This window comes from Otolemur garnettii, unplaced genomic scaffold, assembly GCF_000181295.1.
Source record: "Otolemur garnettii isolate 467f Iridium unplaced genomic scaffold, OtoGar3 scaffold00014, whole genome shotgun sequence".
Lineage (NCBI taxonomy): Eukaryota > Metazoa > Chordata > Mammalia > Primates > Galagidae > Otolemur > Otolemur garnettii.
In genome coordinates this window covers 29,176,851-29,196,362 of record NW_003852409.1, presented here as the reverse complement: position 1 = coordinate 29,196,362, position 19,512 = coordinate 29,176,851, and the positions used below count along the sequence as shown (strand labels likewise).

At 43.6% G+C, this 19,512-nt stretch overlaps 1 protein-coding gene across 1 annotated transcript in view; it reads right to left on the bottom strand.

Annotated features, from left to right (window-relative positions):
* The window catches only part of MVB12B (multivesicular body subunit 12B), a 173,288-nt gene that overhangs the window by 101,146 nt on the left and 52,630 nt on the right, over nt 1-19,512 (bottom strand). The window contains exons 3-4 of the mRNA XM_023510574.1: nt 10,477-10,584; nt 5,439-5,535 (exon numbers count right to left, since the gene is read on the bottom strand). Of these exons, the coding sequence (XP_023366342.1) occupies nt 5,439-5,535; nt 10,477-10,584 (205 nt within the window). The remainder of the gene's footprint in view (nt 1-5,438; nt 5,536-10,476; nt 10,585-19,512) is intronic.

Here is a 19,512-nt window from a genome sequence, read left to right as displayed (position 1 = left end):
GCCTGGCACACAGTAGGTACTCAGTCAAGAACAGCTATGCAGGATCTTAGCATCACTGTTACAAGTAAGCTTCTAGCACACAATTTAGGGCTATGTTGGTATTAATTTCCAAGACCCTTCAGTTCTAAGTTAGGAAATAACCATACTCAATAGGGCATTCAGATGGGGGTGGGCACAGTCCAGCCTGCAAGCTCTGAGGGGCCTGGGGGGGACAGAATCAGTGGAATTGTTTTGTTATTATTTGGGGGGGGTGTTCTTGGTGGGGGACAGTTTTCCAGGTTCTTTTTCCAGGTAGAGAAACTGTGAGTAACCAGTTTCTAGGTCTATAAGCTGTGAGTTAACAGTGTTCTGAACTCAGCCCCCAGCACTGCCTGACGAGCAGGGATTAATTGTGTCCTGGAGAGTTTGGGGGGTGGAGGCGGGGTCCACAGCAACCCTGCACCTTCAAAAACTGTTAACTGATAAGATCAGCCTTTGAAAACATCTAAAAGGTGAGACTTTTCTGCAAAGTAAACTAATGTACTTCATTCCTCCACCTTTGCAAACTTGAGGTGGGAGATGGAGCCACTAATCCCACGTGCTTAGGCAGACCTAATTTTAAGTAAACACATTATACATATGCAATAGAAATGTGTTCAGTCATGCTAATGAACACAGAGAAAGTACACAGCACTTTACTAAAACAGTCTCCCAGGTTCTCTGTGCTATAAGGATTACAATAGACTGTATTTTAAATTAATTACAGGAGTCTCATCTTTTGGGCTGACTTTATAAAATGAGGGCCTTAAATATTCTCAAATGATACAGAGCTGACCATAAAGTTGACCTGGTCAGCTTGGGCTCTCCTATCCCCTGGGTAAAGAACCCAGCCAATGACCCCCCTCCTGTGTGTTAAGGCGCCTGACCAACAGTTCAGGACCTGGCCTCCGAACTGGGACAGGACAGTAACTAATGTACTTCTAGTGCCACGGTAGATGCTTCCCAAGCAGGACCATGGGGACCTCAGCAGCCAGACCACAAGCCCAGACAGGGCTCAGCCTGGATCTCTTCACATAACTCACTTTGGTTCGACAAACTGGGAGAAAAGGCAGAATGGGAAATCCCTTGTGGTTTGGCTCTACAGTCCATCAATATAAAGAAATTACAAGTCAATTAACTGTCAAAAATGAACAACAATATAAATGTTAAAAGTATGAAAAACACAGGGGAAAGGTAGGAAATACGAGTCTGTAAGTCAATTTTAGATCTTAAGCAGAAAATTCATGTAAGAATACACAAAAGTAGGAGGGGCTTATGAAAATGTTCAGTTTTGATAAAAAAAGTAAAATGAACATTGAAATAGTAAAATAGGAAATAAAAAAATTGAAAACCTATGCTAGCAGACCTGTGGAAAACAAGTATGAGCCGGTATCATTAGCGGCACTATGAATTGGTATTTGTAGATATTAATCTGGAAACAGGGAGTTATAAAGCTTATCTTCATACAGGCCATCCTCTAAGCAAGGTACTGCCCATGTAGGTACCTTAGGTGATTCAAAGACAAGTTAGGCATGGATCTTGCCTCAAAGAAAGAGGCAAGTAGCAAGAGGATTCAGAAAACATATAAATGGCTATACTGCAAGTTGAAACCATTCTGAGATAGGCAATATTTCCCCCATCCAACAGATGAAGAAAATGAGGCCCAGCAGGGTGAGGTAATTGCCCAGGGCCCACAGTTCTAAATGGCAGAGCCAGACATGATACTAGGTGAGTCTGACACCAGAGCCCAAGTTCCTCCCACCACTCCAAGCCGCAGTTTGTCCTAACAGAGGTAAAAACGGAAATTTGGAGGCAGAACTGATCACTCTTTTTAGCTCCCCACCACCATGACCTGCATTTGTTCACTTCACGCCCACCAGTCGCACTTCAAAGCAGGAGAGCAGGCAGACCAGGCCGGCCCATCTGGTTAGACTAGAAAGCAGTGCGGCCCTGTCAAATGCAGGTTGCATGCTAGACTATGCTCCTTGAGGGAAGGGCCAGTGTCTTGCTCATCTTCATGCCCTGAAGCCCACAGTGCTTGGTCTATGTGAAGCATTTATCAGTCCTAGCTGCCTGTCTGTGGAGAGAAACCAGAATCTAGGAACAGAGACTGTCTCATGCAAGTGGAGGCCAGTGCTTGAAAGACACGGTGTGGACATTTGGAATAGAAGCGAAGGACATGTCAGGCAGGGAAACCAGCAAAGCAAATACCCAGAAAAGAAAGGAGCATGAGGTGGGCACAGTGAGGGTCTTGGTTTCAGTGAAGTACAGGGTGCTTGCGGATAAGAAATATGTTTGGAAAGGAAGGTTGAGGGCAGACCCTAGATGACCTATGACCCAACAGCCTCAAGAACTTGGAAACTTATCACAAGGAAAATTATTCAAAATCCATACATACACAAACTGATCTACAGATTTGACACCATTTCTACCAAAATCCCAGCTGGCTTCATTGTAAAAATTGACAAGCTAATCCTAAAATTATAGGGAAATTCAAGTGACCCAGAATAGTCAAAACAATCTTGAAAAAGAACAAAGTTGGAGAACTCACACTTTCTAATTTCAAAACTTGCTCCAAAGCTGTAGTAACAGTGACTGTATGGTACTTGCATGAGGGAGGACACATAGGTAGATGAGAACTCACAAACCCTCCCATTTATGCTCAACTGATTTTTCACAGGATGACAAGACAGTTCACTAGAGGAAGGAATAGCCTTTTCAACAAATGGTGCTAAGACAACTGGATATTCACATGTAATAGAATAAAGTTGGACCCAAACTCACGTCATACACAAAATTAACTCAAAATAGATCAAAGACATAAGTGTAAGAGCTAAATTATAAAACTCCTAGAAGAAAATATAGGCATCAATCTCAGTGACCTTAAATTAGGTGGTGGTTTCTTAAATGTGACATTAAAATCACAACCAACAAAGGAACAAAGTAGATAAGTGGAATTCCATCAAAACAAAAACCTTTTTTTTTTCCAGTTTTTGGCAGGGGCCGGTTTTAAACCTGCCACCTCCGCTTTGTGGGGCCGGCGCCCCACTCCTTTGAGCCACACGTGCCACCTAAAACAAAAACTTTTGCATTCCAAAGGACACCATCAAGAGAAAAGAAATCTCACAGAATGGGAGAATATTTTTACAAATCATATGTCTGATACGGGATTTATATCTAGAATACATTATAAAATATTTTTACAACACAATAATACAAAGACAATCAATCCAATTACAAAACGTACAAAGGGTAAGAATAGACATTTCTGCAGAGGAGATATACAAACGGTCAACAAGTACATAAAAAGATACACAGGATCACCAGCCGTAAGGGAGGGAAACCAAAGTAAAACCACAAAGAGACACCACTTCACATATACTAAGATGACTAACATCAAGAAGCAGATAATAACAAGTGTTGGAGATGTGGAGAAATTGGAACTTCCATACACTGCTTACGGGAATGAAAAACAGTACAGCTCCTTTGAAAAACAGTTTTGATAGATCCCCAGAAATGCTGAGTTATTGTATAACTGAGCATTCTGTGCCTAGCTATATGCCCAAGAGAAATAAAAACATATGTCTGCATAAAAACTTGTACATGGATGTTCACAGCAGCATTATTCATAATAGTCAAAGAGTGGAAACAATCCAAATATGTATCAGTTGACTAGATATCCAAAATGTGGTACAGCCACATAACAGGAGAGGATTTGGAGGAATCAAGTTCTAATACATACACAACATGGACAGATGTTGGAAACATTATTCTGAGTGGGAGAAGCCAGTCACAAAATATTATATATTGTATGATTCCATTTATATGAAATGTCCAGAAAAGGCCTATCTACATAGGGGGTAGATTAGTGGTTGCTAGGGCTGGCAGGGAAGGGTAGGGGAGATGAGGGCTGTGCAGAAATGGTGGGTGACAATTAATGGTTACAGGTACACCCCTTTTGGGGGCGATACAATGATCTAAAATTGATTGCATGAAAGGTTCTACAACTCTGTGAATATACTAAAAAATACTGAACTGTGTACTTTAAATGGGCAAATTATATAGTATGAGAATTATATCTTAACAAAGCTATTACCAAAAAACTCTTCACGTAAATAGATCAAGTCCACCTATAAAAGCGCTTATACACATGTTCTTCCAGGGTGGCACTGCGGCTAAAAGTGTGGCTGGAATCACACTTGTGTATATATCCCCAGCTGTAGATGTGTGACCTTGGCTAAGTTCTTTAATCCCTAAGTAGTCACTGTGCCTCATTTTTCTTATATGAAAAATGGGCATAATAATACCTATTGCTAAAGAAGGGTCTTCTGAAGATTAAATGAAATCAGGCACGTAAAGCATTTATCACAGGGGCTGGCATATAGGAAACACACGCTAAGTATCAGCCATTGTAATTAGTAGTTCACGCATACTGTAATAAACTACAAAAAGCCATCCAATGTGCAAATGTGGGGACGGCATCAAGACACTACACTACACGATGGGAGCTACTTGCTTATTAAAACAACAGTTGTGGGGTTTCTACTAGGTATGAAAACTCTGGTCTACATGAAACGCTAGAAAGAAAACAAAAAATAGTGGGCCCAAATGGGGCTCCAAAAAAATAAGTGTAGATGGCAAAGAATAGGAGACAGAATTTCATAAATGAACCATGTGTCATAAAGAAGATTCTCTCATATTTGTTTTCTATTCACTGCCTCACCATTGTACATATCTTAAAGTTTGCTGACAAATAATTCAAAATAGAACAAGCTATATTATATAAAAATGAGGAGGCTCAACTACTCAGGGGTTTTCCAACACTACTTAACAACTGATGTTCAGGGCAGGAACCTTGAACACTCCAGTGTCCTGAAGAAGCTTCCGACTCATCAGCAAGTCACTTCTGCTTAGCCCTGCAGCATGGTCAGAATTGGTCAAATTAGAATCTTGTGTACTCTAATTTGCAGTTTTTCTGGTTCTCACTTCTCTGGTTGGCTTTCAGGGACAAAAATGGGCACATTATTGTACTTGTGCATAGTGATTCCTGGATGTCTTTTTTTTTTTTTCCTTTTGTGGGTCTTTTGCCAAGCTTGGCTTCCAAAACCCCAGGGGAAGGACTAAAGACTAACTATGGCTGGTTGTGCCATCCCATTCCCAAGTGAGCCCATCCAGCAGGGGCACCACTCTAGAGGAAGCGACATTCTGCTCCTTTACATGCGGCCACCCAGAACACTCTGCAAACTCCCGGGAGAACCCGACTGGACACGTGCCAAAAGCAGAAGGGTTTCTTCATTCGTGGGCACACAGTAAGGCCTCCTAAAATGTTTCTGAAGAAAAATGCATGTAAAAAATATCTACAAATATGCCTGGAGGAAGAAAACTCTCCCTGTGATGAGTGATACTAAAGGATGACTCACGTGTGTCCACCGTCTCCTGAATGGGGATGAAGCCCACAGGCAGCGTGTCCTTGATGTCGATGAGCTTCATATCCACTAACACATTCCCCAAATGGCTCTTGGGAAGAAAGAAAAGAGATACAGACTATTAACCTGAACAAGCCTAGGGAAGGGTTGCCATTTTGGCTTTGAGATGCATATTTAACACAATGACTCGTGCAAATTTATGACAGCAGGTTAATTAGACTAGGTGACACTTAATGTTCCCTGATGGTTATACAGGGACTTAGGGGTTCTTGGGAATGAGTCTGATCTGTGGAAGTTCAAAGCCACACTCAGACATAGCCTCATCTGTGCAACCCAGGAGATACTCTAGACATTACCCATTAGGGGGCAGCTGTGCACACAAGCCCTGGGACCAGGCTGTCACTCAGCCCTGAGCATCAGATCTCAGAGACAGTCAATTTTAGAAAGAGCAAATTCTTGGGGCACTCACCATAGGAGTAGCACTGTATTTCTAACCCTACCAAGACACCAATCACACCCCTAAGTGATGGCCAGTCTGCATACTGAAACACAATTCAGCTGCTAGATACATTTTGCAAAATCCCAAGAATCATAAACTAATACAGAGTGAAAGCCTGCTGCTTCAATATTACATATCCTCTAAAATGACGTGCACAAGGGCCTCCTAAAGTTTCTATTTAGTGGTGTATATGGGGTCCACAGTGCACAGTTTCTGAAACTGGTATAAAAATATCTTTCGAAGACAGTACACCACTCTGTAATTGCGAGAGAGAATTCTTTGCAAACACACTGACACTTGCAGCCTACATTTCAAGTTGCAAACAGGCTCAAAAGGTATCTATCCTACAACTTAAATATGTGGAGTTTCCTTGGAGATTTCATTACAATCTTCAGAGTAGTTTGCAGCTTAGTCCCTCCTTTCGGTAGTCAAGAGCCAGTTAAGGAAAGAATTATGGGTTCCAATCCCAAATCTCTCCTGTTAGGATACTAGCAATGCATTTGCACACCCATTTTCCAAAAGAGTTTCATCCCTGAAGCCCAGTATGAACTCTCAGTTTACTTGTTCTGCATCTGGTGGGTCAGTCTCTGCCCTGAGCAGTGAATTCTCACGGCATTTACTTCCATCTCTATGGATGGTGAGCTGAGACCACCCGCACCTCCACCTGTGCAGTGCCAACCCTACAACATCTCTGAAAGCTGAAAATAAGCGAGGAATTCTTATCATCCAAACTGCTATGTTCCTTCTTGGCACTCTCTTATTTCCTTCATATCAATTTTTAATTGTATATTTGTGAGATTATATATTTAGTGTCTATCTCCCCACTAAAGTTTAAGAACCATGAGGACCAAAAATATCTGCTCTTATTGAAAATACAAGCTTAGCATAGTCTTTGCTGTATAGCAGGTGCTCAATAATTATTGGCTGAATAAATTAATTTTTTTTTGGTATATCTTTCGACTGGGGAAGTCAAATTGGATTTGCTTGGATGGCAAATCTAAACTATATCAATACAAATTTTGGAAGTATATTTAATACATTATGAATCCTAAGTACACAAATGAAATAAATTCTTCGAACTTAACTAGGAAGGCCAAAGAGGCAAGTGTAACCTAGGACCATTGTTCTTATGGCACTGCCATCACAAAACCATTTCTTTCTCTCAGAAATATCATATTTGTCCATAATTTAATATTATGACATTTAAGGCGGCTGGGCCTCAGGAAGACAATGTCCAGTGCAGCACAGCAAGTATAGAGAGGAACCCTCCCAGATGTGGAATGAACCTCTGACTGCACAGGAAGGGTTTGAACTATTAACCTAACTCACAAACATCAGCTGCTTTCAGAATTGCCTGATCTAATCTATCATAATTTTTTTTCATGGCAGTTGTTTTTCCATGTCATCACTGCTTTCTGCATTGAGAAATTAACAACTGGGCATGTTTTCCTGCCCTGTAGATGGATGGGCATCATCAATATCCCTCTCAAATATCTTTTACTTGACACACTGGGTTTTACAGAAGTCAACTGCAAACCACTTAGCGACCTCGCCCTCCACACTCTCTACAAACGTCCCTGATCATAAAACCAGAACATCAGCAGTGCAGCCACTAAAAAAAAAAAAAAAAATCAAAAATCTCTCCCGTGCATACAAAACGGAGGCTATACTGCCAGGGCTCCCATACGCGCGCGTGTGGTCCTTCCTTACATGGGGCTGATGCCATACTAGGCTTGATGCAGTAGGTCTGTGACACCGTTAATTCTGCCTGTTCCTCTCCCCTCCCCCACCCACGCTCTCTTTCATTTCCTTCTCATAAATATGAAGAACGTATTCCCAATCCTTGTTGAGCAAATGATTCATGCCAAAAGCCCAATATGCACTGACTCAGGGTATTTATATTGTCTCTGGTAGCCAGTATTTGCTAGTATACTGTAATTATTTTTGACAACCTTGCATTTAAGGTAGCCACAGATAACCAACTTAATATTCAAATGTTCATAAATCCTTCTGTTTAATATCCTCCCTACCTAATCTATGTACATTATTATTACAGGTAATGCAGAAAGTACAGGGCATGAAAAGTGCAATTAATCTCGATCCTTCCCCAGGAAGCAATGTCACTCCAAAGCTGGTTTCTATATTAATAGCATTATTGGGGGAAAGGAATTTAGGTTCCAAAGGAGTATCTCCAAACTCCTACATTGGGAGTCTCAAGTCACCTAATTAAGAATCTGTCCAGTCTTGAGATCCCACATCCCTCCTTTACAGTTGTAAAAAATTATGCTCTGCAAAGTCTTGGTTCAGAATGCATGGCCAAGGTAGACTAACAGGTTAAAAGATGCCGGATTCCTCCTCTACCCGCAGCTGGCAAGAGGTCTCCTGCCACCCACTTGAACTCAATAGTTTGGATCCCACTTATCAGACCCATTCATCCTTTTTCTGAAAACAAAATGCCCCTGTTTCCCACACTGCTTCAAAAGTGAACCAGAGGTTTCTCCCACTGCCCAAGTCCTCTTACGCCCCTTCATCACACCCCTGGGCACACTCACCCATGACACCCAATACTGAAAAGCCCCAGCCACTTCTCTTTGTCATGTTCAGACCTGATACTGTTCCCACTCAAAGGGGTGCAGGGACTCTTCTGTCCTAAAGAATCAATACCCCAAAGCCTTGGGTGGAAAATGCAACAAAAAAGCCAAAAATCAAAAATGTCACAAAAATTGTGGCTGTTCCTCTGAGGCCATTTTAACTGATGCTTCATTGGTTAAGAAGATGAAGGTTTGAGTAGAGATCAAGAAGGAATACCAGGAAATAGCGAGTGAAGAGAAGGTGTGAACAGGAGTTTGTTCAAATCCTCAGGAGTCCCTTCTGACAGCTGCAGCTGCAGTGGGTATGACCTTCTGCAGAAAGTGGTAGCCAGTGGACAGAACAGAGGTGACAAAAGCTAAACCTAAAAACAGTCTCAAAAAGAGATTAGGTATGTTCCAGGGACACAGGGACTAGGAGAGGGTGCTATGTGGGTGCAGGTGGGAAGGAGGGGGCCCCATGTCTGGAAGGCAATGCAGCCTTCGGCCCTCCTCCTTGGTGTCTGCTCAGGCTACACAGTGAGCCCAGGGACTTATGCAGATTCATTCCAAGCTCGTAGTACAGAAGTCCGCAGTGCAGGCTCAGCCACCTTCACGGTATTTAACGTGCATTCAAAGGCCTGTATTGAAAAGATTCCCACTGTTTAGTGCTAGGACATCCCCGACTCCACTATAAACTCTGCACTTTACAAGGGGCATATACTGCTCCTGTAATTGGAGGAGAGAATTAAAGCAGTGACTTCTCCCCCAGCCCTGACTATGTTCAGAATAATTCTCCTAGCCAAGAATTATTAACACACAACAGAAATGGGCAGTGAAGGAGCATGCAAGCCAGGGAGCCTGGTGATGGTTCACACTCAGGAAATACTGGGGGTACCTGAGGACCCAGTGACCATGCCCTGGGCTGGAAGGGCACTGTGATGAAGAGGAGGACTATGGTACTTCCCCCTTCATACTTTCTGATGAGGATGTTTGAAGTTGTTGTTTCGGTCTGTCTTTTTTTTTTTTAACCACAAACATGTACTACTGCTATAATAGAACTTATGAAAATAAAATAATTTATGAAAATATTTGCATTAGAAAGAGACAATAACATTCAAGCCAAAAACAAAGTATCAGCCCTGAAAATGGAAATCTAAACTGTTCCAAGTTTGCAATTAGGACAGACAGGTGGCCGTGAGTGGCACATCAAGCCTCAGATCTCAGTGCCTTCATCAGTGGGAAGGAGGCAGTACCCGGAGAGGCCGTCTGAGGCTGGGCAAGGCCCATGTGCGCAGCACTCTGAGCAGGTCTTACACACAAAAGATACTCACACAAGCTACTTCTCTGCTTCCTCAGCCACCCATTAAAACACCTTGTTGGAAAAGCCTCCATAGATGTCTCTGAAGTTTCTTAATTTAATTTATGGATACAAGTATTAAAAAGCAGCACTCTAAGAGAAGTCTACAGAAGTGGATACCTACCTGTAAAAATAATAAAATGTGACATGTCACAGTGAGATGGGCAGAGAAAGAAACAGTCGCTTTGGAAACAAGGCCGTGTCTGGGCATGGGGGCAGGGGGACTGTGTGGGTCCTCCTTTGAGCCACGTTGCCTTTGTTGGCCAGCATTAAATCCAGCTCCTCTAGAAAATGCTCACATCCGTACCACCCTGTGATTTGTTGCTTAGAGGCAAGGTAGGCAAATGAGAGCTGTGAGAGAAATTTCCTGGCTTCCTTTTGAGAACACATTTTAATGGAATTCACTGTACACTTGGGTACGTGGTTAATAATACTGTTAATAAATGAAACACAGCACTAGCTGCTGATTCCACCCTGTTCACTAAAACCACAGATAAATTAATATGGCAATGAAAATAAACCACAACAAAAAAAAAGAGGAAATTCCACATAGGAATGTAAATTACTTGTGCTCACTCAGCAAACGGAAACCACGACTGGACTTACATTTTCTTTGGAAAATGATCTTGTGAAACACAGGTATCTGGTAACCTTGGATTTAAATAGGCCGTCTTTCCAGAGGTCAGCATCCACACCATCTGCCGTCTGTGCAACCTACACGGAAGAGACAGAGAAGAGGGTGGCAGGTGAGGCAAGGCGGAGCTGAAGGTGCCTGAGCTGCTCCTTTCCAAGCCCGGCCCAATTAACACGGACCGGGACTCTCACGGCATCTCATTAGTCCACTTCACCAGGCACAGGGACGAGAATTTCCAAAAGGGGAAAAAGGAGAGTGTGAAAAATACAACTTCTAAAAATATTGTCCCTGGGGAAGCCACTGATTAAAGACACCCTGATAAAAATGGTTCTAATGAGAAAAGAGCAACTTTTGTTGTAATGGACCAAGGAGGGACCGGGGAGTCAGCACATTAAGTTGCTCATTACCCCTTAACACAGTGGATGGCGCAGGGCAAAGAAAGAAGTCCCGTGGGGTGCAAACGACACCCGAGATGGCGCCTGTGGCCACACTGACAGTCTCCTGCCTTTGGGCCTGGGGTGCCAGGCTCTCTCATCCACGGGACTCTACTGGGGCAGGGGGTCCACCTGCCTCTTCTTGGTATAAGCCCTGAGTGTGGCATTCAAGGTCAGCAACTAGATCATGACAAAAAAATGAAAGACTCAGTTCTTGTTTCTAGTCTCATGAAGAAGCCATTTTCTCACGCACAGCTGTGGAAATCCTTCTCTGAGAAAGGTCTGAGGGAGGAGCCAGCCCTGATATGAGTCCCCTTTGTGCTGGGCTGGGGTTAGCGACACGGCATAAAGGGTCTCATAGGCCCCTGCAGAGGACGGACAGCTGGAGGACAGTGGTGCTTTCCTCCCATTGCCTGCAGACTGTGCTGTGGGCGGCTGGTCTGCCTTCTCACTCCACATTCCTGGGAAGACACCAACAACCTTCCGTGCCTCCCATTGCTGGTACCATGAGTGGGGAACCCAGAGAGACTGAGGGACTTCACAAGGCACCTGCTGACTTCTGGGGTGTCCCCCTGAGCTTTAGATCCTGGCACGTAATCTAATCTGACAAGCTCCTGACCACTGGGATAAACTGTGGAAGCGTCCTGGTCAGCCCCACCCTGCAGGACAGGGCCCAACCTCTAACCACTGTGCCTGAGCTAGGACCGCAGGACATTCCCAGGGCCCACCAGGGCTACAGCATCAGAAAAGCCAAAAGGCCAGTGAGAAAAAGAAAGATGTTCACCTTTCAAACCAAAAATAATCATAAACTTGTGAATGTTTTATAACAAAGGAAAAGAAAGGTCCTTATGGGCGGCGCCTGTGGCTCAAAAGGGTAGGGCGCTGGTCCCATATGTCAGAGGTGGCAGGTTCAAACCCAGCCCCGGCCAAAACTGCAAAAAATAAAAAAAAAATTAAAAAAAAAGAAAGGTCCTTATCTGAACATGCAAATACATGTGACCTGACCTGAGGGAGGAATGGTATGGGGGTAATTTCAGGAACAGTTTGCCTCAAGTGTGTGACCCGCACAGAAAGAAATACATGGACTGCGGAGCAGCTTCATCAGCATTTCCCGCCCCCCCACGAGTCACACATAAAGTTTCTGGGAAAACAGGAGGTTGGGTGGTGCCTGTGGCCCAGTGAGTAGGGTATTGGCCCCATATTCGGGAGGTGGCAGGTTCAAACCCACCCCCGGCCAAAAACTGCAAAAAAAGAAAATAGGAGGTTTAAGGCAGTGGTCTCAGCTTCTCCACTGTCAAGGACCCCCTTTGCTTGTTTGTTCCTGTGGATTCCATGTTTTGAAAAAGTTTTGACTCTCAGACTAACTTTTTACTGTGTTTCCTCAATTCAAGGATGCAGTCACTTGGGAACTCACCCTGGACGTACGGAACGCCCCTTCTCTTTCTCACTCTCTCTCACACACACAGGTACACATCTACTTTAAGATGCATCCCAGTTTCAGAATCATTAAAATGCAAAACTAAAAGATACTTTAAGAACAAGGGAATAGGGAAACTACACGGTCTTTCTATAATAAAGGCATCATTTCCGATAAACTTTAAAAATCGAGCCTGTCTGCAGAGTGCACAGGCTACCTGGAGACAGCTACATCTTAACGTTCCATTGGCAGGATGGGCGTCCAGAAGGGCTCTCCTAGATCTCTGCACGCCCCGCTGGAGGTAGGGGGCATTCTAAACCAAGATCACCTCCAGGGTCTCTCTCCACCTGCCCCACTGCTAGGACTTCCCTTTTTTAGAGTGAGAAGACACTTTGATATGAAAATGTAATGGGAAAAGTCTGTGATATAGGCCCAGCCTCTCTGTACGGCAGTTAGAGCCCTCCAACCCAGGTCTGAGAAGCCTGGAAAAGGCACAACCAAAGGCCCAAAATGGGAGAAGAGGAGCGAGGGGAGAGAGGGAATTTCCCCAAACCCCCAGGGAAGGCTCAAGAAGCCTGGTTCCATGGGCTGGACAGGTTGGGGATGGATGGGTCCCAAGGAACTGGGCAACCAGTGAGACACCTGGGTCCTGCCTCCCCAGCACAGAAGAAATGGCCCTAGTGGAATGAGGCAGCCATTCCCACCCACCTTTCCCTTCAGCAGTAAGTTATACCCAGAAGCTTCTTCCCAACCCAGTCACATAAAAGTGCTTAGTAACATACATTTTTTTTTAAAGATTATACTGATTTGCATTTAGTAACCTACGTTCTTCCCATCCCAAGTCAAAGGAGCTAATGATCTACAAGATGAAGATCTGTGAAGCCAGTGGCTGCAGCTGCAGTGGCAAGAAGAGCCCCCGGCCCTGAGCGTGCCCATGGGCTTCCTACTCAGTGCCAGCTTGAGTCTCAGGGTTGGGAAGGCTGGACCAAACACTCCACGTGGGATGGAGGCAGCTGGATCTAGAAGCCCAAACTTGGATCCAGTGGCTTAAGCAAGTCCCTCCTCTGCAAAGTGGACCCCCCTTCCTATGGGGGTCACTGCCGTGGTCGGAGGAGATGATGCACATGACAAGCGCCCACCACAGCACCACCTCTTCTAAACTAAAAATGACGACATCTGGCCCAATATCACCCAGTCTTTAAAGAGATGTCAGGATGCCCCAGAATTCAGAAGTCTTCAACTGTCCCCTGGGGCTCAGGGCCCATCTCTGGGACTAAATGTGGTCTTTCAAGCACAAAGGAACACATGTGAGACTCAAGTTCAGCCCCCTGCTTTACTGCCTGGACCACATGCTTCCCAAGGACAAGCACAAGGCCCAGCACAAAGTTGTCAAAGTAATGGACGAACACGTCACCTCTCTGACCAGAGCAGTGTGAGATGCCCCACTCTGCCAGCTCCAAGCAAGGTACAGAGAGTTTTTGTGATGAATTTCCAGGATTTATTCCATTGATCTGAGTGTATCCCCTTCAATATCCCCACTGTGTGAGGCACATACGCATTTCAACACTGAGGCCACCCACTCTGCTGGTTATCTTGTTTGTTTCCTGCGGATGGGATGCAAGCAATGCTGCTGCCGACTGCAGAACCTCCAGAGTCTGCTATGGGGCCTCACACACACACACAGACATGCACATGTGCACACTCACACACACACAGACATGCACATGTGCACACTCACACACACACAGACATGCACATGTGCACACTCACACACACAATCTTTCTCTCTAGCATTTCTTCCCAGGTGCAGGAGTCACCTCTGAGGAGGAGAAGAGGGAATGGAGGAGGGGGAGGAGGGTGGCTCTGTAACCAGGCAGCAGATCACATGGAACACACGGGCTTATCTCTCTTCCCTGCCAACATTCTGCTAAAATGACAATCAAGTGGAGAAAGTAAGAACGTGCTAAAGGTACAGCTTGAGAGGCACATAGCGTAAAAGAGGTGCCAACCAATGTTGGGCTCTGCCCACTAGAAGGCAGGGCGTGCGAGCCTGATGCTGAGTGGGGCTGATTCACCCTCAACCTCGGGGGCCCACAGTCAGCAGACACTGCTGGTGGGGGGGGGGTGTGGGACACAGGATAGGTGTAAGATTAGGGTTGAATGGGGAACACTCAACCAAGGCCCATAAACAAAGGGGTTAACTTCCAGGTCCCCACCCCCATCCAGGTCTGTTCTCGGCAGACAGGAAACTTGCAAGGTGCAGGATCCAGAACACCAGACAGGTGGGGAAGGAGCCAGAGGAAGAACTGACTCCAGAGTGAAAACAGGGCATTAAGATGCACACCAATGGTGGATGGTGGCCCTTCCCCTGGCACAGCCTGCCGCCCCCCCTTCCTGCTTCCAGACTGAGGGGTTTGTCTCTGGAGACACCAGAGTTTGTGTGTGGGGGCTCCCAGGATAGCCGAGCTCCCTGCTGTCAGCAGGGGCACCAGCCAGGAGGCTCTGTCTTGGAGCTCCAGGCAGTGAGCAGGTACCTTGCTTTACTGACAAAAAAGGGTCACCAAGCATGGGGGGGAGAGGGTAAGAAACACTCACACAGGAAAGAATGACCCAAAATACAAAAAAGAGAACTTGAAGGTTGCACAGAGAACAGGAGGAAACAATGAAAACTATGGAAGCAACAACCAAGCCTATAATTAAAATCCTCAAGAGGGCTGAGTGAGTATACTGCAAACATCAAGCAAGAACAGAATATTAAGAGACATTTTTAAAAAGGGAGCAATTGAAAGACAATATGAAGAGATTAGAAATTGAAAGTTATAGCCAAAATTAATTTTCTGTTCAAGACCAACTTGGGCAATGGAGTGAGTGAGACCTTGTTTGGCAGGTGGGAGGACTAGAAGAGAAAGTTGAGAAAAGCTTTCAGAAGGTACGATATGGAAATGAAGAAATATATTATAAAAAAGAAAAGCTAAGAAAATGGAAAGGTCAGCACACCATCCAACGAACAAAAGCTCCAGGAACAGCTTTTACCTAAACAATGAAGGGGAGGCTGAGCCTTGCTATCACTGAGGTCCTGGGTGTCACAGGACAGCAAATAAAGAAGACCCACCCAAAGCAAAACAACAGAGAATCTCCCCAATCTGGAGATAAAGAAGCCTCCTTACTTTAGCAAGAAATGATGGGTCACATACAAAGGAACAGGAACCATCCTGCATCAGGCTTCTCAGGTACAACAATGGAAACTAAAAGACAAGATGTCTTCAAAGTTCTGAGAAATTCTGGAATTCTACACTTAGATCAGCTGTTAAGTGTGAGGGCGGAATAAAGACTTTTGCAGATGTACAAGGACTTGAAAAGTTTATCTCCCACCGACCCTTCCCAGGGAAGCTCCTGGAGGAGCCGTCAGTAACACTGGGGATTAAATCAATAAAGAGGAAACATAACTCCAGGAAACAGCCCACACAGTAGGCAGAGAGGGGACAGGCCAGGAGGTGGAGGGGGCTGTGTGTGTGAGAGAGAGGATTTGGGGCTGTACTGAAGGGCTAGGAAGAAACAGGGACAGGCATGTGACAAATGTCTCGGAGCATTTCATAAAATGAAAGCAATGAGCGTAAAGCTATTTGAACAGGTAATTTATTAATCAATTTAAGCATTAAAAAGGAATTCTTAAAAATTCAACATGAAAACCAACAGGCACCTAGATAACTCAGCAAATGAAAAGAAACAAGTTTGATTAATTCCAAGAAAAATAAAATATTATACAAGAAGGAAAATACACTCCTGGCACGTTACTTGACTCAGGGGCACCTCAGGCGTGCCTTGTTACAATATGTAAACACTGAGCATTAATTTACCAGAGCTTGTGGCACTGCCTTTGAGGGAGATTATAAGAGAACAAAATGTCTAAGAAAGGCAAATCAAGAAATAAGCAATACAATCAAATTATTTAGAAATATGGAGATAGATAAAGCACCAGAGAGGAAAAAAAAATCTAAAAAAGTTGAAAGTAAATGTCTCTGGGTAACAAAAAGGAAGCGGGGAGGCTGGGCCAGGGTTGCTCTATTTTCTTACGTGTCTTTTAGCCCTCTTTGTATTTTTAACTGTTCATACATACACAGAGGCAAATTTTAATTTTAAAAAGTCAGAGAGCTGGGGAAGTATCTCACAGAAGATAGTAATGAGAAGCCACTATTCCGGTTAGACGTACCACCACGATCACCACCATCAGGGACATTTCTCATGGTGCAACATGATCTCTTTCCCAGTGGCTGTGAGCATGTTCCCAAGTGGGTGACAAAACGTAAAGCTGCAGTGCAGCTGAGTCCAGCCTGCCCCATGGCTACAGTCCACCAGGATTCACCCGCAGGTGTCTGGAGGCAGAGCTACAACACTCAGCAAGTCCCTGGCTCCACATGCGGCCTGTACAAACCATTCTGGACTCAGGTTCCACCTCTACCTCACACCACCCAGGCATCTGATTTCCTCCTCTGGCCTGAGTTCTGAGGTCCACATTCTGGACTACTGTGAGCAGTTGCGGAAGAAAACGTGTGCTCAGGAAGCCCTGATTAGCCCATTGGGTGGTGGGACTAACCATCTGTAATGAGTCTATGAGGCAACCCTGCTATAAAGGAACCCCTGAGATTGAAGGTAAGAAATCTTCCTGGTTTAAGGGATTCCTTTAATCCTTTGAAAATCTGGGAGTTGGGACTGGGGTTGGAGGAGACAGCTACTGTGAAGACCCTAGGGTGCAAATAATGTTGTTGAGTTAAAGGAACAGACAGGAATCTGGTAAGATGGGATTAATGTTAACAATACGATCACTGAGGCTCAGGTTATAATGGCAAAAATAGAAAATGATAAACTTTCAACGATTAGAACATTAGAACATCCCTACAATGAAAGACTTAGCGGCCATTTTAAACAATTTTATGCCTACTAACATGGAAAGTTTAGAGGAAAGAATAAATTACAAAATAGCACATAAAGTATAATTCCGTATTTTGTGTTTTTTAAAAAATTATCTGCATAGAAAAGGATCCAGAAAAATAAAAGCAAAGCATTAACCATGGTTTGGCTCTGGAAAGCTGAGATTATGGGTATATTTTTAATGTTCTTTTTGCTTGCCTATGTGGTTCTGATTTTTCGGTAATAAGAATATATAGCTTTTATAAGAAAAACAAATGTAAAGGCGCCATTTGATGGAGTGAAAAATAAAAACCTGCCAGATTCAAACTCGAGAAACACTTTGTAAATCAGCTGTCTGACTCAGCCATCTGAAGAGGAGCAGGGCAGTAAATCATTACAGCCGTCAGAGGTTTTCCAACATCACAATTGAGTGCTCCTTGCCAAGGAGAAGCTCTCAGAAGACACTGCTAACCACCAATTTCATCAATCTGTTTACACCCTGGTGTTTGAAGAGAGCCCACCCACAATTCAAAGGTGTACTCAGCAGACAGAAAGCAATCAAAGGGGCCAAGGAAATTCTGCAGACATTCCAAAGGAAATATCTGGCTGCCGCTATGAACAAGAATGAAGTTCAAAGGCCTCTGGCTATGTTAGGTCAGGAGTGAGGGACCTTTTCATGTCGGAAGAGCACATTAATTTAGCTGTAATCAGTAAGTCCACATATAAGAAACTTGAATTACGTATACCTAAAAATGTACATTATTTTGTAAAAATCTAACTATTATATATGTACTTAATAACTAAAAAAATGAAAACTATTTATTAATTTTAAGCTAGCCTTTTAAGGACTATATTGTGTCTGCTTTTTGTTGGAAAGCATTTGAATATCTGGTCACAGCCTGGAGGTCTGAAGTTTCAGCTGATCCTCTAGATGGGTATCAGACACCTCCAGGGTGTCTTAATTTGGGCTAGGGAGGAGAATGTAGATTTGTAGCAATAAGTAGTTGAAAAGTAAGAAAGCTTTTTCAGGCCTGTTGCCAAAAAGGCGTGGGTATTCAACTGCATTTTTCTATATTTCAGTTGGGTCTTTCTTAGCTCAAACAATCACTTTAAAATGTCATCTACTAGCTCAATCAAGTCCGTCTGCAGTTCTTTAGGTGCCTTGGTTAGTGAGATCAAGGAGGTGAGGCTGAAATGCTAGTTTGAGTGTGATGTCATGATTCTCAAAGTCACTGAAATTTTCACTGACCAATTAATAGGTCTACATAGCTCACCATGAAAGTTTTGAGACAGACTGTGTTATAACCTGTTCACTGTTTCTACACTTCCAAAGAAACAGTCCACAGCATTCTTTCTGATTAACCTGTCAAGTTTCAACTTGCTCAGCTCATCAGTGTTGCTACATTTCTTGATTTTTGTATATCTCAAAATTTTCACAACGACCCATGTATAACAGCTGTGTATTCTTCAAATGATTATGTCATCCTGCTCATTAATGACTTTTGCTAATGGGGAAAATAGTCATCTAAAATTTCCTTTTGAAGAGTAAGTATTTTTAGAAAAGATAGCTGTTCTCAAAATGACTGGATTTTTTGGCCACCTACCATATATAGATTTAGTTTTATCTTGCAAAGAGATACATAAGTTATTTTGATTTAGCCATGATATCACACAGAAATGCTGCATTCCTACAGAAATCTTCTCTCAATAATTCACATTGCTGATTCTGTTCTTCATAAAATTTAACTATCGGTTCTCACAGAGATAAAATTTTGGCTAACACATGTCCTTGCAACAGCCAATGCACTTTAGGATGGTAGGGCAAACCCACCCTGAGTACCTCATCTCTCAATGGTGAGACAGACTATGTCCTGGCCCAATATGAAACCGATGATGATGCCAAGTTGCATTTGCAGGAATACAGTTAACAATATTTATAACTTGCTGCAAACTGTCACTTAAAATCACTTAGCTTTAGCACAGTGATTTTGCTGATTTAAGAGACAATGGAAAGAAAGAAAAGCATCTAAACTGTTAACATTTTACCTGGGCAATAAGCCCTTCATGTTTTCCTGTCATGGAAGGTGCACTATCTGGGCATATACTCACTAAATTTACCAAATTCAGTCAACTTCACAACATGTATCTTGAAAGTTGTTGAGGGTATCTCTTCCCCATGTCCTGCAAGAGTGCCCAGTAACTCTTCATACAAAGAAAATCTTCTGTTATAATCTGAATGAAGCATAAAA